This window comes from Aethalodelphis obliquidens, unplaced genomic scaffold (assembly GCF_003676395.1).
Source record: "Aethalodelphis obliquidens isolate GAN/ISIS:26980383/991018 unplaced genomic scaffold, ASM367639v1 scaffold57, whole genome shotgun sequence".
NCBI classification, from domain to species: domain Eukaryota; kingdom Metazoa; phylum Chordata; class Mammalia; order Artiodactyla; family Delphinidae; genus Aethalodelphis; species Aethalodelphis obliquidens.
In genome coordinates this window covers 1,837,998-1,862,860 of record NW_020838001.1, presented here as the reverse complement: position 1 = coordinate 1,862,860, position 24,863 = coordinate 1,837,998, and the positions used below count along the sequence as shown (strand labels likewise).

At 52.4% G+C, this 24,863-nt stretch overlaps 1 protein-coding gene across 1 annotated transcript in view; it reads left to right on the top strand.

Annotated features, from left to right (window-relative positions):
• The window catches only part of LOC113609496 (cadherin-4-like), a 541,650-nt gene that overhangs the window by 388,209 nt on the left and 128,578 nt on the right, over positions 1 to 24,863 (top strand). The window contains exon 3 of the mRNA XM_027086809.1: positions 6,998 to 7,224. Within this exon, the coding sequence (XP_026942610.1) occupies positions 6,998 to 7,224 (227 nt within the window). The remainder of the gene's footprint in view (positions 1 to 6,997; positions 7,225 to 24,863) is intronic.

Here is a 24,863-nt window from a genome sequence, read left to right as displayed (position 1 = left end):
CCTGGTCTCCCCTGGCTGCCCAGCCCCTGGCCGGTGCCCGGAGCGTGGAGACGCAGTGAGTGGGGGTTGATGGACAGAAGGAGGGAGGGAGGGAGGCTGACTCCGCCGGGTGAACGTATTTACGCCTCAGCACAGTGCCAGCTACAAGCTCACCTCTGGCTCATTTGATCTTTCTCAGTGCAACTAACAAGAAAAATAATTTAAAAAGCAAAAGGGGGGACTTTCAGCACCACGGTGCACGTCTCCAGTATGCCAGACTCGGGGAGGCACAGCCCCCTGCCCCGTGAATGTCAGCAGGCTGCCGCCAGTGCGGAAGCAGACGCGGGTGTCACTCACGCCTGTTCGCAGCATGCCGTCCCCTCGTTCTTCTCACGGAGCGAGCAATTAAAAATGATGAGGGTAGAGGGTTAAATGTAAACCCTCCTGGTGGGGGAGCCGCCGGGCTTCCTTTCATGGGTGCCGCACGTTCTCTGCAGACGCTGTGGATAAGCATGGCTGCACCTGTCTGCTGCCAGCCAGCGAGATGGGCGCGGGGGAGAGAAAAATTTTCTAAGAAGGGCTTTGCACCGTCCTGGAAAAAGGAAAGAAGCGGGTCTCTGCTGTTTAGCCGAGGGCCTAATTATGGTGCTACACAGGCAGAGTAGCGAGTCGGCGTGATCTTCATATTTCAGAACTGGTCGGAGCCAGGACCCCGTGCCGCAGTTTCTAGCACGTGGACTGCAGAGTTTTCACTTACGAGGTGTGCACGCCAGCTGCAAACGTTAGGAATGCACAAAATTCTAAGCAAAACAGGCTTGCCGCACGCTTTGCATTTTGGGCGTCAGTTAACTAGATACTAAAAGTGCCCGGGGCGCTGATGGAGAGCGCTGGTGTCTGTAGCGACTCTGGGCCTGCGTATCGCTGGGCACATTCTACAGTGTCATCTTCTCTCAGCAAATTCAGTTTGCTCATCGATAAAATGAGGGGCTGGAGGAGATGATCTCAGGGGCACCTTCCAGTCCTGACATCCCAGAGGCTTGTGACACTCCTAGGAGGCGCTGGAGACCCGGTGAAGCTCTCTCGGGTCCCCGCGTGGTGCGGTACCCAGCACACAGACACGCGGCACGTGAAGGCACGCAGGCAGCTTCCAGGATGGCAGCTCAGAGCCCCGCTTCGTGAAGGCTTCATCTCCCTCCCGGGCCCCAGAGCGCTCTCCCCTCCTCTCCTCCGATGTCAGCATTTCCCCGTCTCTTTGGCCTGCACTTGGGCCGGGAGCGGAGAGGCCGTGGGGAGGGGAGCTGGGGTCGTGGATCACGGCTGTTTCCAGGGAGGTTTTGTGAAGCTCTGGGCACGTGGGGCCTGTGGGTGGCTGGGGGTCTTGAGGGGCAGGAAGCTGAGGCCGCCCTTCTCCCTGTCCTTCCAGCAGCCAGGAGGCAGGGACTCAGGGAGGCCCTGAAAACTGCTTCAGGGTAAAATTCACGTACATAAGTTTCACCACTTCAAGTGAACAACAATGCCGTGGCGCTTAGTACATTCACGTGCTGAGCAGCCGTCAGCTCCCTCTGGTTCCAGAACTTCTTGTCACCCCAAAGGAGACCCCGTGCCCATGAGCAGTCACTCGCCAGCCCCCGGCCGCCACCCAGCTGCACCTGTCTACGCTGGCCGCAGCTCCAGCCCTCCCGGACGGGCAAGGGCCGTGGTGACGGCCACCAGGAGGCCCCACAGTCAGCAGACAGCACCCTCGGGGGATAAAGGGAGACACCCACAGGGACGCAGCCGCGCCCGGCAGATGACCCACGGGAGGCTCCCTCGGGGGCCCCAGGACCAGTTCGGGGTGGCTGCATGTCCTGAGGTTTTGCCGGCACTGCTGGACTTGTCTCCTCTCCCCCTCCCCCGCAGGGTCTCCCTGCGCCGTCTCCCTGGGGATGCATCGTTGCTGGGCGGGTGGCTGAATCACCTGGTTGAGGACCCGCCCTGGATTCCTTGCTCTCTTTTTCTTCCTTTTCCCCTTCTTTTCCTGGCTCTTGAATTTCTCTCTCCCAAGCAGAAGTGTGTGCAGGAGTCCTGTGATCCACTGTAGCTAAATTTGGAGGACGTACTTCTGAAGTCACAGCGGTGGACACCTAACTCAGTTCACTGGGTGTTTTTATGGCTGGAAAAGGCTATGACCTTCTCTTAACATTGGCCCCAAAGGGAGGCCGTCACATCCGCTCAGGACGCCTCCTCAGCGCCACAGGCTGCTGGACCTTCCTAGAAACCCCTGGAGCGACACGGAGGCCCTTCCCTCCTGGCGGGGAGTTCCCTAGCCCTGCCCATCTCTTGGAGTCTGCAGGTCATCCCACTGGCTGAGGACCTTCCTGTGCGCTTGTTTTGACTCTTGTTCACCCCAGCAGCCTGGTTCCCGTCACACTGGCTCTGAGTCCTTGACACCCCACACTCCCTCTGCTCAGGACCTTTGCACGTGCTGCCGTGTGGCCTTGAAAGCTCTCCCCTGCCCAAGCTCTCCTCTTGCATCCCTCGGTGCTCAGCAGAAGCACCAGGACCTCATCCTCGGGAAGCCCTCCCGCCGCACATCTGGGTCAGGCTCTCTCAGAACCGGCCTCCTTCCTTCACGCAGAGCCCCCTGCCCCCCGCCAGCCCCTGGGAGCCGCATCCGCAGTGTGACAACTCACTCCCACTCTGAGTCCATCTGACGGTCACTGTGCTTTTTGCTGACTGTTGTGTCCATAAACCAACACGAATGGACGTTGGTGCCCCGGGAGCTCTGCGTGTGCAGCTGCCTTCACCACAGGGCAAGGGGTTCCACCAGGGGAAGAATCGGGGGGCAGCCCTGGGGCAGGGGAGGCCACGGGGGTTCCAGCAATAACTCAGTGGGCCCTCAGGGGACGTGTCGGCAGGGACACCAGGATGACAGACAGAGACTAACATTTACGCAGCGCGAAGGAAAATGCATCTCGATGACAGCTGGCCAGCCAGGTGCGCCCCTGCCCTTCATCTGGATGGGCAGCGCCCCAGCCCGAGGCTAGCCAGCCCAGGCTGCCGATCAGCCTCAACACTGCTTCCCGATTTCACGGCGAGGGGGGAGGGGGGAGGCCCCTGGAAGACGGAGTCCTGCACACGGTTCATGGCCTTCCCACCGTGTCCTGCTGGACGCGTTCCTGGGCGTTGGTCTCACGTGTGCTTCTCGCATAGCCATGGACGGTGCTGTTGCCGCTCTAAATGCTGGGCCTTCGCAGCGTCGAGTCACATTTCAGGAGCAGCGCAGACGCGGGCGGGTATCCATTCTTCTCTGGACGGCTCCTCGGGATGAACAGGGCTTGGAACCGGAATCCGTCCTGTCCAAAGGGAGAGGCGGGCGCTGGGGGCCAGGCCTGGGCTGGGGAGGGGGAGCCAGCCCCCAGTCGTGCGAGAGGGTCAGAATGCCAAGTGCTGGCTGACCCCACACATCCCGCAGGGCTCCCCTCCCCACCCCTTGGGCCGGCCCTCTTTGTGACCCCGTACAAGCCTGTGCCAGTCCACCATCTGCGCTGCCATTTCCCAGTCGCCTCCCACCCGGAGCCTCCGCTGTGTGTTCCTAGGTAGATCCCCAGAGCCAGGCACCAGGGGGCCCATAAATGTTTGTGGGGTGAACAGCCTCGTGTGACCTTGGCCCAGTGCTCTGCTCCCTGTCTCCTCAGGTGGGTGACATGGGTACTGGCCGGAGCGCAAGACAAGTTGTGTTCATCCAGCCTCTACGCTGCGCTGGCCCCGTCCGTCCTTTGCTGCTGCTCCCAGAGGCCTGTGCTCAGAGAGGCCACTGCTGGCCGGGTCACACAGCTGGCGTCCCAGCCCCATCCCGAAGGGGCCTGCCGGTGTGGGCATGGCTGCAGCACACACCTGCGCCCGGAGCTCACGCTTGCCCTCCTCCTCGGCAGGCATCAGTGCATACACCTCCCCACCCTCCCGGGACCCCGCCCTCGGGCAGGTGTGCTGAGTCCTGCCCCCAGGGCCCAGCCGGCCTCCCCCGGCGCTGGCTGCCCAGGAGCCACGGCCGCCACCCCTCCGAGGGGACGAGGCAGCAGGGGCTGTGACTGTGTGTGTTTAACCAACTGGACCTGATTTCTCTCGGGAGTCCTCCCATCTCTTGTCACGTTTTTTTAAAACTAGTGGAAGTAGTTAGCAAGCCGCAGAGACGCACAGCAGGGCTGGGTGGTGGGTGACGAGCGCCCGGCAGGCCCCACATCCCAGCCTCGGAGGGAAGGAGGTTCTGTCTCCCTCCAAGCAGATCTCCTCTGGTGGAGCCTGAAGGAGGTTGTGAGCCCGGGGCCTGCACATCCAAGCAGGCATTTTCTCCCCACGAAGTGTGGAAGACCTTCTCGGACCCTCATGCTGGGACCACAGCACCCGGCCTGGCCCGCACAGGAGCTTGTGAGCATGCGACGGCCTGGCAGCACCCTTGCCCCTAAAAGAGGATGACGTTTAACCTGCAGAGATAGAGGCAGACTCCAGAAATAAAAAGGAAGCAAGAGGAGGAAAGTGGGTTGCAGAGGAAACAAAGATAGAAAATTGGGCAGAAAGTGCTAAGGTTGGTAAATGCCTCAGCACTGCTAGGTCCCAGCTACCACGTTGCCTCTGAGCTTCCTGGTGGCCAAAGCGAAGAGGGAAACTGCCTTGGGGCAATTCACCAGAAAAAGGCAAATGGGCTTCTGGGTGACAGGAACCGTTCCTGCCCCAAGACCTCAGACGCGTCTCTGGAGAGTCTGCCCCTCAAGTGCTCGCTTCCCTTTTTTTTTTTAACATCTTTATTGGAGTATAATTGCTTTTCAATGGTGTGTTTCTTTTGTACAACAAAGTGAATCAGCTATATGTATACATATATCCCCATATCTTCTCCCTCTTGCGTCACTTCCCATTTTTATGGCAAGACGTCGTGTTTGTAACCTGAGCAGTGTTTGCATGTTGAGAAATTTAAACCCACGTTCCTCAGGGTTTCAAACGGGAGTTCATTTGTTCAGAGCTGAAGCGCCGTGAACGCCCCTGGTGTCTCAGAAGAACAAACCTTCCTGATCTTTCCCTTTGAAAGAGAGACACAGCCCAGGCGCGCACAGGAAGGCACTGTTTTGAACTCCCTTCCTTCTGGAAAGCTGGCACCCCAGCACCGCGGGCACTCGGAACGGCCCCCATCTCCCCGCAGGCACCTTCCAGCTCCTGCTTCCTCACTGACGAGGGCTCGGAGTCTCAGACGTGGTGGTGAAACCAACCTGTTGGGTTGAGCCATCAGCCAAGCCTCAGTCACACTGAAGCTGGAGGCTGGGTTCCACGTTGTCCCAAGGCCCCCATGCCTCCTCGCGTGGAGGGCCCGAGTCAGACCCAGGCTGGAACGATGTTAAGAGCAGCTGCGAGGAGAGGCCCAACTTTATCATCACAGGTCACGTCTGGTGGTGCCACCTTTAATGTCCTGAGGGCTCCCGTCCACTGAGGACGCCTGTCCCCTGCAAGGTCCCAGGCTCCTGTGGACGGTACTCCGACCTTCCTGTTGGGGCAGCTCCTATGAGGGTGATTTTCTTCTCTGACAGCAATGTCCACACTTCCCTCAAATGCCACCAAAGCTGTGCGCCTGTTTTTTTAAAAAATACAACGACACCATCACTTAATCCTGAAGAAACTCAGACCCTCCCACTACCGTCCAATCCCATTCATGTTATTAGAAATCTTCTTTCAGAGAACAAAGGGCTTATTCATGTACTTTGTGCTAATCTCCCGGCAGTCATAGGACTGTCATTTTTATCTTTGTCAACGACAGTCGGGCATCAGAAATAATTGATCCACTCAGTTTTTTGCTGATTTTAATTTGTTTACCGACGGGGAGGACAGGACTACAAAGGCAGCTTGGAATTTTCCTGTCACTGGAAAAAGAATGTGATTATCCCCCCACTAGGGGGGCATTTCCCTGGAGCCACAGCGCACTCCTCACCTTGGCTGCCCTCATCCACCCGAGGACCCCTGTCTGCGAGCTCTGGAGTCTGTACACAGACGGAAATGTCTGGTTTCCTCAATTTAAAGACATTTTTATATTAAACCAACACGTGGGGGTTGCTGGGGACTGGGGAGAGTCTGAAGTGAAGGAGCTGAAACAAGGGAACGTTCTGTTATTTATTATTTCAAGGCAGCCAACAATAAAAGGTGAACGCAGGGGCAAACACTTATCAAACCTAACAGTGAGGAGCTCTTTTTCGTTTCTCGAATAAGTAGTAATTAAATCATGTAAGCTGTAATTTCGTGACAGTGAAATTGCTTAAAAACACCAACCGTCCCACCATGATTGCTGAGATACCCACACTTCTATAAACACCAGGTAACTTTATCCGTCGTTTGTATCAGCAGAATGTGACACTGGCTGTTGGCGCCTCGTAATTTACCACATTAGGTGGCAGCTGCGAGAGCACACGTGTGAAAAAGGCACTGATGTGGTGCCGGTGAATGCGCGGCTTCCGAGATGCCTTTTCCTGCAGGGGGTTTACCAACGGTCCAGGTGATGGAGTCATTGGGAGGGGCTGACAGTTCACTGCCTAATTACTGTTTGGGAAGCACAGCAACGTGCCTGCCCTGCAATGGCAGTAGACCATCCACCTTCCACGCCTGCTTCCAAGTCACCGAGAAAGCTCTTGGCTGCCCCAAGGTCACCAGGGAATTGGTTGAGGGTAAAGAAACTCCTCCCCCCGCAGGGCTCAGACTCAGGTTGAACCCAAAGTTGATAGTGACGGGGAGACGCGTTTGCAGAAGTGAGAACAGCTGTGTTTCAGAGCGAATGAACATGCATTCATTGCTTGGGGTCGATGTTCCTTTTCCTAAGGCCTCAGCTAATTCCCTACGGGGTAGAGATAAAACCCAGTACCTGAAGGTCGAAAAGTCAATTAAATCACCACTTTCTCGAAGCTCATTAGAGACCAAGGACCCGCTGCTGGAAATAAGCTGTGAGTGGGCGCCTGCCCGCCAGGCTGGTCCCCAGCGCCCTGACCTTCTCCCCCTCCTCTTGCAGTCAAGTTCAGCAGCTGCCTGGGGACCAAGGGGACACACTATGAGACCGACAGCATGGACTTCAAAGTCGGGGCTGACGGGACGGTCTTCGCCACCCGGGAGCTGCAGATCCCCTCCGAGCAGGTGGCCTTCACCGTGACCGCGTGGGACCGCCAGACGGCCGAGCGCTGGGACGCCGCGGTACGGCTGCTGGTGGCCCAGACCTCACCCACGCGGTCCGGACACAAGGTAAGGTGTGACTACATGCGGGGGGGCGGGGAGGCTGGGTAGGGGTCCTTCCTCCTTCAGGTCACCGAGCAGAACCTCTGCAGAGGCTGACACTTGAGTGGGCGGCATGGGCCGGGAGGGGGACCCCTGGCCTCCCACCTTCCCAGACAGGGCTGCCCACAGGCTCCACCCCCGCTGAGTGTAGTGCACAGCTGTCAGCACCCTTTTTCGGACAAGGGCCCCACAGCCCCGCTTCTCACCGGGCACCTCTCCTGCCTGAGGCTTGTAGCCCACCAGCCCCAGAGGCCCCCAAGACCCAGAGGGACAAGAAGTAAGACAGAGGCCACGTGGCTGGCCTTGCGAGGTGGCCAGAGTAGCTGGCGTGAGACTGATTCAGAGAGAGGGAAATGGGGAGGGGGAGGAGGGGGAGGGGGGGGAGGGGGAGGGGGGAGGGGGAGGGAGGGGGAGGGATGGCACCCTTCACGTAGACACACACCAGCCACTGTCACCGGCCTCCGCAGCCCTCCCTCCAGCTTCACCTCTGACTCGGTTGCGTGGCCCTGTTGACCGGACAGGAGGGGTGAATTCACTTCCCCTGGTCCTGAAAGGCCTCTCAGCCCCACAGGCCCCAGGAATCCAGGACCAGACCCCTCAGCCCCCAGAAATCCCCACATTAGGTTTCCCATGCCTGAGGGGGACCAGGTCTGCTTACCTCTGCCCGTCCCGTGTTTCGGCAGCTGCGTTGGCCTCCGCGTGAGGGCTCCCCGGTCAGCAGAGAAGTTGCTGCCCAGCTGACCTGCATGACGGGTCCAGCTACACACGTCCACCTACATGAAGGGTGGACCCGTGGGGAGGGAGACACCCTTACAGTCAACAGGAGGCCTCAGGTCATCAGTGTTATGATGTGTATGCGGTTCACCAGCAAAAGAAACACACCGGTTAAAGCAGGACAGGCCATCGGGGACAGCGTTTGTGGGTATTCCCTCGGAAAAGGGTTCGAGGGAAGTAGAGGGTTAGACCAAGTTGACCAGATCCCTTTCTGCAAATTTGCCCAGAACCTCACAGGACTAAAGGGCTCAGTGAACCTCAGTGAGAGACAGTCTGCAAGTTTCCCCAAACCTGTTTGACCAAGGAACCTTCTTAATGGGACATCTTACAAGATAGCTGTTCCGAGGAACCCACTTTGGTAAACAGGGGCTGTGTTTCATGTGTCTTGTTAAACAACATAGAGGTGGTTTTGGTGAGAAAAGGGAAAGTGGTGACTCGGTGGATAGGCTTATCTTGGTGGTGAGTGACCCCGTCGGGAAGGACGTCCTGAGTGCCCTCGCGGGTGTGCTGAACCAGGTGTTCAAACGCGCTTCTAACGGGCGCCCCCCAGATCGTGAGCCTCACCTTGGGGTGTTGAAAACCCTGAGACAGATGGATGTGGTTTTCCGTTCCTTCCCGAATGACCATGACAAATCACACCCTGGTGAGAGGCAGCGTGGCCCACGCAGGGGCCCCTCCCTGTCGGCAGCCAGGCCAGGGGCAGCAGTGGGAAGGCTTACATCCCTGACTGTGATGCAAAAACTGCGCCTTGTGGGCAAGGAGTAGGGCTCCCTAACGCCCGTGGGTGGCCTCAGATAAAAGGCATTAATTAAAAATATAGGGACTTCCCTGGTGGTCCAGTGCTTGAGACTTTGCCTTTCAATGCAGGGGTGTGGGTTTGATCCCTGGTTGGGGAGCTAGGATCCCACATGCCTCGCGGCCAAGAGACCAAGACATAATACAGAAGCAATACTGTAACAAATTCAGTAATGACTTTGAGGATGGTCCACATCAAAAAAAAAATCTTTAAAAAAGTAAAAAGAAAATAAAAATAACGACACCTTTTGTCAGGCATGTTAATGAAGCATTTCTGATGCAGTTAATCCCCGAATCCTCCAGAAAGGGCGACTGCAGTTAGTCCTTAGGACACGTGCACCCCCAACCCCACAGCAGGCAGGCCCGAGAAGCACCCGATCTGCAGATTCCACATCCCAGGGCCAGAGCATCCTTGGGGCTGACTTTGTGGGGTTACACCCTGAGCACATGAAACATGACCCTGCAGGTGGTGGGCAGAGTCTCTGCAGCCCACCTGACCCAGTCCTTCCCTGTTTATTTCATGTCCCCTTCGTTGCTGATGGCTCTCTGCTTCCTCCTTCTTCAAATCCGAAGAGCCCTGCCCTGACTCTCTAGGACCCCACCCAGACGCTGCCCTAAGTGCGTCCACATTGATCCTCACAACATCTCCAGAAGTGGGCGCTGTCACTGTCCCCACTTTACAGGTGGGGAAACAGAATCATGTGACTGCAGCCTCTTTGCTGCATGGGAGAACCGATGTTCTGGAAAGGAGTGCAAAAACGACTTTCTAGGGACAGCTGAGCCCGGCATTGTAACGGAGCCTGGCTGCCCTGGATTGTCAGTTTGAATCAAGGCTTCTCCGGCTTACTGGCTGACGTTCTAGGACAAGCATACAACCTCTCTGAGGTTTACTGCTCTCGAAAATGGGACAGCTGTGTTACCTACATCCTATCCAAGGGTTGTTGAGAGGATTATGTGAGATTATGTGAGGTCAGGCAGGGTGCAGGCTCTATGAGAGCCCTGTCCCCAAAGAGGCAAAACATAGTTGCTCTTATTGCTGTCGTTGGCATGGTCCCAGCCCTCTGCGTCACGTGCTCATCATGGCCACGGGGCCCTCACCAGGGTGGTGCCAGGGGGACAGGGAGGAGGGTCTGTGTGGGACACCGGGTCACTCAGTTGATGTGCCCTTACAGAGACCAGTGCCAACCTTTGAATAATGTCACTCTGTGTAAATGGGTTAAGGTGATGCCAGATTGCTGGTGTCCTTGGTCGCCTGCCAGAAGCAAACGTAACTCTTCTCCAGTGGAAGGTATCATATACCAGACCTCAGATTACATCTCCTTTTATATACAATGTCCAGCACTCAACTGAAAATGACTGGAGGGACAAAACAAGGTAAATAAAAATCAAGAGGAGGAGCAGCTGATAATCAAAGACCCACAGGGCTCCAGGTAATAGAGTTATCGGACACAGATTTTATCATAATTATGCTCACTGTCTTTGAGCACATTAAATGCAAGATTTTGACAGAGGATTGGAAGATTAAAGAAGAATTAATTGGGCAGTTTAGGACTGAAAAATATAACAAACAAAATTAAGAGCTCAATGGACAGATTTATCTGCAGATTAGACACAGCTGAAGAGAAGATTAATGAAGCAAAAAACATCAGAAGAAATATTCAGGCCAAAGTGTAAGGAGATATCCAGAGAGAAAACACAAAGGAAAGAGTAAGAGATATTGGGAAAATGGTAAGAAGTTCTAACATGAGTATGTTTGGAATATGAGAGGGAGAGATAAAATGGAGCAAAAGTAATATATGAAAAGATATCAGCAGAAAATATTCCAAAACTGGCAACAGACATCCAGGCATAGATTCAAAAAGCCCTGTGAACTCTAAACAGGATAAATATAAAGAAAACTGCACGTAGACACTTGCTTAGTCCATTCAATAGGCTATAGCAAAATACCATGGACTGGGGGGCTTACACACAATAGAAATTCATTTCTCACTCTTCTGGAGGCTGGAGGTCTGAATCAGAGTGGCACAGGGTCAAGTTCCCATGAGGGCCCTCTTCCAGATTGCTGCCTTCAGACTTATATCCTCACATGGCAGAGAGCAAAGACAGGAGGCCAGCTCACTCACAACTCCTGTAAGGACACTAATCCTGTTATGGAGACTCCATCCTGATGACCTCCCTTAATCCTAATCACCCCCGAAAGGCCTCACCTCCTAATATCATCCCATTGGGAGATAGGGTTTCAACAAAAGAATTTTGGGAGGACACAGTCCACACTAGGCATTTTAAGGTAAAATAGTTGAAAGCAAAAGTCAAGGAGAAAATCTTGGAAGCAAATAGAAAAGACAGAGCTTCTTTGAAAGAGGAATAATTCGATGTAAAACTGACTTCTCAGCAGGAACTATGGAGGTTAGAAGACAATGGAACGGTATTTTTTAAAGTGCCAAAGAAAATAGAATTCTATTATTCAGTAAAATGTCCTTCACGGAGTAAAGGTGAATAAAGACATTTTTAAACAAATAAAAACTGAAAGAATCTGTCACAAGTTGTGTTCTTCAGGCAAAAATAAGATGATTTGAAGTAGAAAACCAAGAATGAGAAGATTAAGTAGATGGGAAAATACCAGTGTATAATTACAGGGTGATGTTTTGTGGGATGTAAAGAAGATGACTCAAATTCATGACAAGAATGGCATAGGTTTTGAGAAAGGATAAGTGGAGTCAAAGGGATCTAGGATGCTTGTGTTGTCCTGGAAGACGATGGAAATGTCAAACTAATGTTATACTGGGATGAGAGACGTCATTAAGAGCCATAGTGATGGATGCCTTACTGTAAGGTGCATATGAAACACTGACCACGACTGACCATAGTCTAGGTCCCAAAGTAAATCTTACCCTCAGGAGTTACCTAAAGTCTACATAGTGTCTAAACGAGCACTAAATTGATAAAAATGTATCTATTATAAAAACAGATATTTATTTCTCTTGGAATTTTCATATAATTCTAACACTACCGTATATGAAGATCTTATGCTATAGCTGGATAATTTAGTATTAGTAACACAGCACTGGGCAGGGGACAGCTAAATTCTCCCTCCATTCTAGATGTATTTCTTGTTTATTGTCACCTTTTTGGTCTTCATATTTAGGCAGTATTTTTTAAAACACCCTTAAATAACATAATTTGTCATTTTCCCCGGTAATCAACGTGAATTTTCAAATAAACATGCTTCTTAAACAATAAAAAATAGTCATAGGGTTAAGTTCTAACATAATAGATGGAAAATAGAATAATAAAACTTATCAATCCAAAAAAATGCAAGGAAAGAAAAGTGAAATTATAGAATAGGTGAGATATTTGTCTTTGAGTAGGATGGTAGATTTACAAATATATTATTAATTATAATAATTGAAAATAGATTCATTCATAATTAAAAGAAAATTGACAGGTTATATTTTTAAAAATCCAACTATATGCAGCTTACAAAAGGTACATCTAAAAAGTATAAGGATAAAAAACAAATACCGTATGCTAACACATATATGGAATCTTAAAAAAAAAAATGGTCATGAAGAACCTAGGGACAGGATGGGAATAAAGACGCAGACCTACTAGAGAATGGACTTGAGGATACGGGGAGGGGGAAGGGTAAGCTGGGACAAAGTGAGAGAGTGGCGTGGACATATATACACTACCAAACGTAAAACAGATAGCTAGTGGGAAGCAGCTGCATAGCACAGGGAGATCAGCTCTGTGCTTTGTGACCACCTAGAGGGGTGGGAGGGAGGGAGACACAAGAGGGAAGAGCTATGGGGATATATGTCTATGTATAGCTGATTCACTTTGTTATAAAGCAGAAACTAACACACCATTGTAAAGCAATTATACTCCAATAAAGAGGTTGAAAAAAAAAAGTATAAGGATAGAGAAAGTTGAAAGTAAAAGCATAGGGAGGGAAATACCATGCAAATACTAATGAAAAGGAAGTTGGTGACGAGGGCTCTGTTACTATAAGAATCAAATTTGTGTGCACTTGTAATATGACTTCAAAATATTTGAGCAAAAATTGATAGAACTAAAAGGAGAAATAAATAAGTATACAATCAATGGTAAATTTTAACAGCTATCTCTGAGTAAGTAACAGAACAAGCAGACAAAATATCAGGAAGGAAATAGAAGATTCGGAGCACAGAGTTAAGAAGTCTGACCTTAGTGAGATGTACATAAAACACAGAAACCGACCGCTGCTAAATACAGATTCTTTTCAAGTGTACTCAGAACTTTTACCAAATTTAGCCATAGGCTGAGCCTTCAAGCAAAATTCAACACGCTTCCAAAGTTTAGAATCAAACATAGTTTGTGTTCTTACCTCAGAGCAATTAAGCTAGAAATCGATAACAAAGAAAATAACTGAAAAATCCCCATAGATTTGGAAGTTAAGTAAGTGCCTTCTTATTAACCCTCGGGTAGAAAAGAAATCACGTGGAAATGAGGGAATATTCTGAACTGAGTAATGAAACTAGCTGGATGTAGCTAAAGCCACCACACCAGATAGAAACGCGTAGCCTTACCTACGTACGTTAGAAGATAAAAAGGCCGAAAATCAATGATGTTACCGTTCATCTCGAGAGATTATAAAAAGAACAGGAAATGAAACACTTTGTGTTTCCACACAAAGGAGAAGATAATGAAACAGAAAATAATAGAATCAACAAAGACAAAAGTTGGTTCTCTACTGAACTGTAGACTCAGTAAGAAAAAAAACCTGCAAATAATCTCTATCTGGAATGGAAAGAGGACGTCGTGACCAATCGCACAGACATTAGAAAGGTCATTTGCGGGCATTATGTACAATTTATACCAATATATTTGAAAATATACGTGAAATGGATAACATTCTAGAATGTAAAATTTACCAAAACTAACATGAAAGGAAAATCTGAACTGTTTTATTATTATGAACAAAATTTTAATTCAAGTTTTTATCACAAAAAAATACCCGCACCAGGATGGCTCCACTGGTAAGTTGTAACCAAGCTGTAAGGAGTTAAAACTCATCTTACAAGAGGGGTCACTTCCCCAACCAAATGGGCACCATGCTGAAACCAGCAAGAACCTTGCCCAAAGCCAGCACGAACCTTGAAAGAACAGTGAGAGAAAGGGTCATTACGTGCCAGTCCACTCATAAGTAGATGGGAAAAAGCCAAAGCAAAATATTAACGCACTCACATTCAGCCACGTTCACGTGGGATATGATGGCCGCCTTCGTCTGTTCCAAGAATGCGAGGTTTGCTTTAACTCTTAAAAGTTACTCCGAGTAGGTCAGCACAGAATCAAGAGTAAACGTCACATGATCATCTGAATCCTGACTGTTAAATTTAACTTCATTCAGGATGAAAATATTCAACAAGTTAGGAAAAGAAGAGACCATTCTTAATCTCACAAAGCGTGTCCACAGCAAACATTCAGTCTACAGTCGGAATATTCGAAGCCTTCCTTGACATCAGAAATAGGACAAGGACACTCTTACATTACACGCCAGAGCTTCAAGCCAGTGAGGCGAGGCAAGAAAAAGAAATAGGAATAAATAGAACTAGCGTTATGTGTAGCTTATATAATTGTGAATGGAGAAAATCCGAAATAATCTGTAGATAAGTAACTGGAATTAATGAATGATGTTAGTTTAGCAAAGGCGCTGGATATAAAAGCAATTGCACCTCTACGGACCAGGAGTAAATAGTTAGAAAATAAAATCTGAACCAGATACCAATTACAATAGCATGAAAAATTATAGTTAGGGCTTCCCTGCTGGCGCAGTGGTTGAGAGTCCGCCTGGCGATGCAGGGGACGCGGGTTCGTGCCTTGGTCCGGGAAGATCCCACATGCCGCGGAGCGGCTGGGCCCGTGAGCCATGGCCGCTGAGCCTGCGCGTCCGGAGCCTGTGCTCCGCAACGGGAGAGGCCACAACAGTGAGAGGCCTGCGTACCGCAAAAAAAAAAACAATTATAAACCTAACAAAAAATTTTCAAGACCCTTACATATTACTGAGAACATTTAAAGAAGATCTTTAAAAATAGAGGGATGTGCCCTGCTCATAACATAAGAGACTCAAAGTTGTGAGGGTGTCAGTTCTACCCAAAGGTTTCCATAGATTCAACACAATCCCAACAAAAATCCCAGCATGTTTTTTCTTTGCTTGTCTATAGAAGGGTTAAGAGCTGACTTTAAATTTTTAAATAGAAATACAAGGGGCCAAGAATAACCTAGAAGCACACAAAGATGCGAGGACCTGGTGTTTCAGACATCAAGACTACAAGTAAAGCACACCGCTACTGGCGTGTGGGGCCCAACGTGGGCCACCCTGTGCACTGCAGGGTGTTCAGCAGCATCCCCGGCCCCCACCCGCTAGCTGCCAGCAGCGCCCCAGCAACCCCGCTTGCACCCAAAGCTGTCTCCAGTCATTGCCAAATGCTCCCCAGGGGCGAAATCGCCCCATCGGAGAACCACTGAACTACAGTAATTAAATGGTGTCGTTTGAGAGCAAAACAAATGGAACAGAATAGCAAGCCCAGAAAAAATACTTAATGTTTAAAAAAAGTCGTCTTCATGGAGGTTTAACTTTTATTCGCCGCAGTTCACGCACTCCACATACACGACTGGATGAACCTCGTCAGATGCACGCGGCGCCGACACCTGTTTTGAGCGGCACCAGATGGCAAAGGCCAGAAAGCTTCAGCCCACAGGTCGCGTCTGACCTGCCACCTGCCTTTTGATGGCCTGAAAGCTAAGAATGGTTTCTGTATTTTTAAATGGTTGTGTAAGTGCCTGTATTAATATCCTCGACTTTGCTTCTTGGCCTACAAAGCCTAAAATACTTAACTCTCTGACCCTTTAACAAAAAGCCTGCTAGGCCCTGCTTAGAATAGTGGGTGAGGACTACCTCTTCAATAAGTGATGCTGGGCCAGTCGGGTACCCTTAAGGGGAAAACGTGAAGTGACCCTGTACCACACTCCACACCCCAGGTCAGTTGCAGGTGGGCTGTAAGTCTAAGTGTTCAAGGCAAACCAAATGGAAGAGACTATAGGGAGTGATGTGTCGGGAAAGCTTCCTTATACACAACCCAGGAAGCACGGGGTGTCCAGGGCAGGTCGATGCCTGGACCTGGTTACAAATAAGAATGTACTCATCAGAGCCCATACTTAAGAAAGTGAAAAGATAAGCCAGCGCTGGAGAGAGGATATTTGTGACCCTTAATGTCTGACAAAGGAGGCACGTCCAGAATATATAAAGAGAGCCTCAAATCACTACAGAAAGACAGATAACCTAATGACAGAAGAAAAAAGAACACAGGCTGTCCACCAAAGACAAGAGCCCGTGTGTGGATCAGTGTGAGGACCTGTCCGCCTCAGCAGGGCAATGCAGATTAAAGGCGAAAATCCACCAGGATGGCTAACCTTAGAAAGACGGGAAGTATCAAGTATTGGTGAGAAGGTGCAGAACCTGGAGTTCCCATGTGCTCTCCGTGGGCAGCCTCTCTGGCAACAACGGGCGTTTTCATTGGAAGCTGAATATACGTTTGCCTGGTTGAAAGGAAAACCATTCCTCTTCTCACACTTCTGACACCAAAGGGGTAGGTTTTCCACCTCAGCCAGTTCTCTGACTTTCCGTGGACACCAACTGGGTGTTCTCTAATTTCATTCAGTTCTGACACTCGCAGCCCGGCGTCAGCGCAGACCCCGCACGCTCAGGGTTCAGTCCCAAAAGGCCACCCCGCTTTGGGCGTCAGTTACAAGTGGTGGGTCTCCAGGTTACTCGCTTCCGCCCGGCTCGGTTCCCACGACCCCCGCCTCAGTTCAGTAATTTGCTACGATGGGTTACGGAACTCGGGGCAACACTCACTTACTATCCCTGGTTTACCATGAAGGATATTATAAAGGAACCAGAGGAGCATCAGATGAAGAGTTACTTGGGGCGAAGTCTGGAAGGATGTCAAGTGCAGGCGCTTCTATCCCTGTGGCGATGGGGTGCACCACCCTCCTGGCACGTGGACGTGTTCACCAACCTCGAAGCTCTCCACACCCCAGAGTTTAGGGATTGTTATGGGGGTTTCATCACGTAGGCATGATCGATTAACTCGACCTCCAGCCCCTCCCCTCTCCCCAGAGGATGGGGTGTGGGTCTGAGAGCTCCAAGCTTCTAATCATGGCTTTAGGCTTTCTGGTGGCCAGCCCCCTCCAGGAGCCCACCCAGAGTCACCTCACTAGAACAAAAGATGCTCTCTTGCCCAGGAAATTCCTAGGGGCCTAGGAGCTCTGGGTAAAATACTTCTGTCAGCCCATCACTGCAGAGATTGGTTTTGAGAGCTCTGTGTCAGGAATAGAGGGCAAAGACCAAATGTGTATTTTTTATTGTGCTGCTGGTTTTAGGTACAAGCCCAACAGAAGTGTGTACACATTCGTACCATCAGCTCTGCACCAGAATTTGATAAACCTGAAAAGAACCCAAACGCTCATCCTCATTGCGTTGGATAAGTACCTGCTGGTGGATTCATACAGTGAATTGCTATATAGCAGCACAAAGGAACAAAGCAACAGGATGGGTACATCTCCCAGACACACATCGAGGGAAAGAGGGCGGGCACCCAGGCAGGAAAGTGCAGACTGTGAGTCCAGACGTGGGCAGCTCAGAGTGCGTGTACAGCCACGCAGGGGACCGCTGTGGGAGGCGAGAGGAGGTGGCCCTGGTGGGGGCCTGAGGGACGTGAGGGGGTCCTGGGGGCAGGTGTTCATTCTGTGATCATTAGTGTGTCTGTTCACTGACGTTTCAAGCACTTTCCTGCATGTTGTTTACAATTCACAATTTTCGAACATTTTTTAATGCATGCAGAGGGCTTCCTGGCTGGGTTTGGAAAGGTGGGGTGTTCAACGAGAACGTCGCCAGCGGGAGTTCTGTTAGCAGAAGTTTCTAGAAACACAAGGACCTCCTTCAAAGGAGCCATTTGCAGTGTTAAAAGTCCGAGAAGCTCTTAGCAAAAGGAGCCTTGAAGCAAACCCCTGGAGGAGGGCACGCGGGGACCCCCTAATTTCCCGGTTCCATAAGTTCCACCTCTGCCGTGTCGAGGTCCTGTCAAGCGCAGTCTCCCTTGTCCGTTATTCCAGCGACTGTGGAGCCAGCAAAACTGACAGCTTTCCAGTTAGGTGAACCATAAAAATTTGGCAACTTCTCCCCTTTTCCTTTCCTTTCTTAGCAACAATTTAAAGGCTGTCTTTTTGTGGGTAATACAAGCAGGGCTGGAATCTGGAAGAACTTTTTTGTGTGCAGTCTTGCAGGAAAGCTGATAGCAATTCAATTAGAAAATTTAATTAAGTCACGTATTTCCCACGGGAGTGCTGAATCGCCCCCGAGGAATGAGTGCAATATTCCAGCCCAACAGTAAATACCGAAGATAAAGTTCCTCGCGCCGTTGTCATCTGACTGGCGGCGGTAGCGCTTGGAATTGTCGATGGGACCTGTGGGTATAGTTTGCAAGAAAGAAACTGTTGTTTATGAAACTAATATTGGGTCTTAGAGTGTGTCAGCATCTATGAAAGATAAACTCAGCTGAGCGTTACCCAGCAGCCGGACCAGGCCCAGACGCTGAAGCGCCTTCTTTCCTTGGGGTCTTGGCCTCCACGGGTGGATGGGCTGAACTTTGCCCCCCAGAGTTCCTGTGTTGAAGTCCAAACCCACAGAACCTCAGAATGGGACTGGGTTTTCAGATGTGGTTAGTTCAGGTGAGGTCCCTAGGGCAGACGGACCCTAATCCAACATGACAAGTGAACTATTAAGAGGGGAATTTGGACGCAGACACGCTCACAGACAGAACTTCGTGTGCAGATGAAGACAGGGATCGAGGTGATGCCTCGAGCCAAGGAACCCGGAAGGTTGCCGGCAGCCACCAGAATCTAGGAGAGGGCCAGATCTGCTTGGCCCTCGGGAGGGACAGCCCTGCCACGCCTGCATCTTGGCCTGTGGCCTCCAGAACTGAGACGTGAACGTCCACTGTGGAAGCGCCCCAGTCTGTGGCGCTTTGATTCAGTGGCACCAGGACACTCAGTCACCAGGGGTGTGGCCAGTGCCTTCCAGCTGAGGTGGACGCCCAACCCTGGGGCTGTGCCGACAGACCCAAGGCAGCCTCCCAAAGCGGGGATGTGAGTCCGGAGCCGGGCATCCAACCCAGTGTTCCAGATGCCTCAGGTCCTCTCCTCGCCTCTGCTTGGGTCTCCAGGACCGGCAAGGACAAGTCTTGCCAAGACCCCGATTCTTTAAGCCCCTGGGGTCCATCACCCCCATCCCCACAGTCTGCCCCCTGCGAGTGGGCAGAGCCCATCTTGGTATCATGGACGCCCAGGTGGGTTACAAGACAATGGAATGGAGAGGGCCTGGTTGAGAAGCAATTCCTGTAACCCCCTGGAGGTGCAGCCCCTAAGGAAAGTCTGGCCCATGAGCGACCCTGCATCCCAGCATCACCCGCTTTCCATGAGCGCCAGAGGGCTAGTGCCCGCGCCTGAACCCCTACACTGCCGACTCGGAGTTTTAACCAAAGGGGGCGCGTGGGGCTTTCCACACCAGGCGTCACCTTGGGAAGGCACCTGAAGGTCATTAGGTGGAGCTGGGTGACAGAGTGCACACCTTCAGAAAGTAGCAAGACGGTCCTTTTATGCTTTTCCAAAAGACGGCCTCAATGTGACTGAGAAACAGCAACTCCCAGAAAACAGACAACGGTGTGGTCAGCGAGCTTGCAGACAGCCGTCTACGCGCCTCTTTTCTCCCGGAGGGTGGCAGCTGCGTTAGTGAGTGATGATGACCTCCTCGCTCCTGCAAGTTCAGACGGTGCTGCCGACGCGGGCCTGCTTCAGGCGCGGGCTTGACTGCCTGGGGGACGGCAGGAGAAACAGGTGTTTCCTTCTCCACCGCAGAGACCGTACAACTGCCGGGAAGGAGGCTGGTCCCCGTCCAGAGTCTGTGGTCATGACCACAGCCCGGCGGCCCGCGCCGGCGACGGGCGATCAGTAGTAGATCTCAGTGGATGCGCAGAGCTCCCCAGAAGACTGCAGCGTTTAACTCTGCCAGCATGAAGGCGTGAGTGATTTCTAATTGCTGGAAGGTGTGTTTTCTGCAGTGTGGAGAGCCGCCCTGGGGTCCGCAGGTGGAGGAGGTCCAGCTCGGGCTGTGTTTCAGGCTGCAGACGGCCTTGAGCGAGTGTCAGGGTCAACCTTTCATTTTGCAGAGGAAAGGTGCCCAGGGTCCCACAGCCCAGGGAGAAAAGCATCACGGTCATTGGTCACTTTCCCTGGCCTGTCCCAGGGGGCGGGGTGGGGGGGGGGTGTTGCAGCCTGGGCACCGTCTCACGGAGATTTGAGGGGGACGAGGGAATGAAGATGACGGGTGGCTCACTGACTCCCATGGCTGGGGGGAGCAAAGGGCACGAGAAAGAGGGGCCACTGCCAGGCAGGGAAGCCTCGGACACGCAGGCCAGGGGAGAGAAATGGACCGCACGATCCTGCCCTGTCTCGTTCCTGTGGGCCAAGGAGCGAGAGCCCGAGGGGGCAAGTGAGCGGCGGGCGTGCTCGAAGGACTCTGAGCCCCGTGAGTCAGAAAGATCCCAAGTCGCTCCCTTGGTCACTGGGTGAGTGAAGACGGTTTGCATGTCCCCGCCGGACACTTTGTAATGTTCTAAGATGCAAACGGCATCACCGGGAATGGTCCCACGAGGGCGGCGACAGGCCGGACCACTGAGCAGCAGCCACAGGCTGGACTAAGGTAGGGTGGCTGGCGGGGGGCTGGGCCGGGAGAGGGTAGAGGCTGCGCTGTGTCCTGGGGGTCAGGAGGGTGACATCTGAGTCGAGACCCAAGATGAGAGAAGCCATCATTCCCACAGAGGGAGCATCGCAAGCAGGGGGAGGTGGCCGGGCAGGTCCCTGGCCAGGCGGCCCTTGGTCAGGCTCTGAGTCTATTTTAGGGTGTGTCAGGACCCCAGGGAGGGCTGAAAGCGGGGCGGGAGGGTGGCTCCTGCTGCTGCAGCCCCGGGTCGGCCAGCACAGCGCTCAGCCTGCTTCCTGCTTGTCTCTGCAGGGCTGGTTTGCTAAGTGGGGTGGAGGCCCCCAGGGGCCGGCCCAGCTCCGTCTCCCACCCCGTGGGGTCCATCACCCCTCACCGCTGTGCTCTGGCCACTGTCCCCTCCCTGCCCTGGGAGGTCCCGCCACCCAGTACCCCTGCCTGGATCCTAGAATCTCCCCTCTCTCAGCTTCTCCTTTTCCTGAAACAAAACAAAAGCCTCAGAGGGCACGAGGCCATGCCCACCCCACCAGATCCACCACTTTGCCCCCATGTCCCTATGGGGGTGATGTCGCGTCACTTCTGCAGGACCTGTCCCGCCCCCAGCAGCGCTCTCCTGCAGCAAAGCAAGCACTGTGATGTGAGTACAAAAAGGAGAGGAGAGAGACCCTCCCTCACTGCCTGTCACACGCTAACCTTCCTCCTGACCAAAGCCTTCCAGGACCACCCACACCAACAAAACTGACCGTTTTTCTCTCTAATTGACACCGATATGAGTGACGCCACTCGGTCCCACTGCGAACAGCTCCAGGAAAAAGTCATACATTCTGGCCTAACTTGCTAGTTTAATTTTTTTTTTTTTTTACTGTGATTGTATTTTTTTTCTGTAAACTACAGAGTAATTTCATTTACTTTGTTCCTAGCAAAACATAATTTTCTGGATTCTCCAGAGCCAGTTACCAGGCAGGGTACTCACAGGAGATGCCTGGAGACAGCTTGGCTTGTGTCAGCGGGAGGAGTGGGGGGCAGGCGGAACTGCTCGGGCGCTGGGGGTCCTTGCCGTGCGGGGGAAGGGGGGGGGAGGATGGCCGAGCAGCCTGGCCGGGCTCGTGGAGGTGACACACACACACACACACACACACACCCCACACACACACCACACACACACACACACACGGTGGGGCAGACTTGTCTGAACATTCGGGCATCCCCCCAACTTCCTTACCGTGGCCCGGAAAGCAGACATGTCCTCCCCTGTGCTCCCATCCATCACACCTGCATCCTGCCCGCTCCCTGGGCTGCACGGATGGGCACATTGTCTTGTGTCTTCATTTCTGGGTGGACACAAGGCTGAAGAGGGCAAGGGGTGTGCTCTGAGCGTCTGTTAAAAGAAGTGTGGTTTTGACACTACTGAAGTACGTGAAGCCTTCCCTCGGGATGATGGTGATGGACGCAAGTTGCCTAAAGAACTGCGTCTCAGCTGTTCCCCCAGGGCTGCTCCCACCCTGAGTCCCTAGGTGCCTAGGACACGGGGGCACTGGGCGCCAGGGTCGCAAAGCACAGGCAGCATCTCCCCTCCATGTCAGGGCGCCCCCGTCCAAGCTGAGGAGCAGGGAGGGGCCGAGGGAGTGGCCTGGGTTCCGAACCCAGCCCCCTGAGCCTGGGCCAGTCCCCAGACCTCTGCCCAGGTGTGAGTGAGCACCGTGCCAGCCCCTGCCTTCCTGGGCTGTCATGGGCGTGAGTGAGCAGGCGGGAGGGGGCGTCCGTCCCTGCCCCCTGCCCCGCACACAGCAAGCAGCGTGTACAGGAGTGTTTGCTTAAGACTGTCCTTCCAAATATAGATGCACAAGAAATAATCATGCTATTTCATTCAGGAAAACTTTCTTTGTATGATTTTTACGGGAATTTTCAAAACAATTTCCCCTTCTTAGAAGAGATCACAGGTAAGAAATACCGTAGTGCTTTACGGGGCATAGATACGGCATTTGTCTTCCCTATAGGGTCGTGGATGTAAAAAAAAAATCCACTAAGTGCCTTTTCAGAACCAAACTCATGCAAATGTTTGTTTAGAATGGCTCCCATGCTCTGTTTGTTACAGAACGGAGATATCTTTCTGTTGTTTTATTTTGTGTTTGTTAAATACCGTTTTATTCTGTTGGTCCTTAGCTACCATGGAAACCAGGCAGAAGGCTGCAGACAGAACCCTAGTTAAATGTTTAAAATATACATGCTTGCAGGCAAACAAAAAGTACCATTTTTCAAATGTATATTGAAAGGGAAGCGAAGGGAGAGAAATGGACAATCTGTATAGATTTTGGTGCCCTTTTTTTTTTTTATGAAATCTAATTATCCTCAGTGAAAACCAGTACTGGGCTTGACATTTGGGAGAGTTGAGGAGTGGAAGGATGCTATTTCCCTTATTGAAGCATGTTTAACCCAAAGCTCTAAGGAAGCAATGAAAACAAGAAGGCTGGGGAATCAGAGGCAGGGGAGAGGGTCGTAAACAACACTGACATTTGGGGAATGAGTCTCGTCTACCCTTGTTCCAGCATAAGCAGTGTTAGTCTACGATGCAGACGTGGCACGTCATTCCCCAAGTGTTCCATTTTGAGTACAGACCCATGAAATTCGTAACCCGGGGGCCCCAGGCCCTACATTGGTCGTGTTTCCGTGGCTGGGACGAGCCACCTCCTTCCCCAACATCGGGGCCACTGAGAGGGTCAGGTGAGACTCTGTGAGTGGGTCTTGGTCACTCTGCACGGAAGAAGGTGCAGGAGCCTACAGGGCTGGACGCTGGACGCTGGTTGAAAGGAAAGGGGTCCCGGGTGGATGCCCCGGTGTTGCTTCGTGCGGGGAGACACGCGGGCTGGCTGACCTTCATGGCGAAAGAGAAGCAGCCCGGCCTCATCAGGGCTCCATCCTGAGGGCCTCCCCTGCCTGCATCTCGCGGGAAGCTCAGTGCAGGTGCAGGTCCCAGACCCCTGTCCCTCAGCTGCGCACCCACTGCCCAGAGAGGGGCTGGACGCACTGCTCCTCGGCACATGGCCCAGTCTGGAGACCAGAGAGCAGGGAAGAACAGGGAAGCTAAAAACCACAATTCCCTCCAGCCTGCCCATCCCCTGCCTCCGCATTCAGGGTCCACGCACTGCCAGTCAGGGAAAGAAGATCACACAGGGCACCTTCCCGAGAAGGCACTGCCCTGGGTAATGAAAGCCCATGATTCCATCGCGGGGGGGGGCCGGAAAGCTGACCCCAGGCCCCTTGATCGAGAAGGTGTCCTCGTGGACGCTGGCGGTCAGCTCGCCTGGTTGGCACATCCCACGGGGAACTAACTTGAAAATGTCCCCATAAATGTAGCTTTTGTTGAATTGGGTGGACTTGTGTTCATGCTATTTTCTCAAAAGTGGGGGGAGTTTACAGTGCTGAGGCAGGGCGGCATGGGACCCAACAGCTGTGTGGGAGGGCCCATGGGGGGTCAGGCTGTCATCTGTGACCCCATCTTCGAAGGTCAGGGCTGCCAGGCGCTCCTTAGAAACGCACCGGGATCTGGGAATTTTGAAGCCGTTTTCATATCCACGTCACCTCTTGAGGGCAGTGGCTTCTGCTGGGCCATCTTCTCTGGAGAACAGTGGAGCTCGTCGCACTTTGCAGAAGCGGCCGGGCATCCGTGGGGTTCCGTGTATGGGGTGAGGATAGGGGTGTGTCCAGGGCTTGGGCCAGAGGGTGGCTTTGGTGGTGGTGAGTGCAGGGCGCACGCGCAGGACCATGCTTTTGCTCCCGGCTCTTCAGAAGTGGCAGTTGGGTTTTTGGACTCTTTGTATCTTGTTCAGACTTTGCCCCAACTGCGCCGTGGGTGCAGTTCTTTTCAGTCCCTTATAGTCTCTTTGTATCTGTTGCTCAAGGAGACGTCTGTCCAGGTGCAAGCCCTGCAGCAGAGGGTCCCGGGTCCCAGGTCCCTGCCTGTCTCGCAGTGGGACCCGTCACCTACACTCCCGTCACCAGGAGAGGTGAGCAGTACATATCGCTTATTCGCTGCTAAGCAGCTGTCACCCTCCTCAAACCATGATGGCTGGGAAGGGACTTGCTGCCTTGAAGACAGTCTGCATTGTTTATATTCCCTGCTCAGCGCCGCTTCTGAGTGTTTCGTGAGTCACCTATTTGCTTATACTTGGCTCTTCATAAGTCTGTGTTCCTACCAGGCGAGTGGTTGGGTGATAGAAAA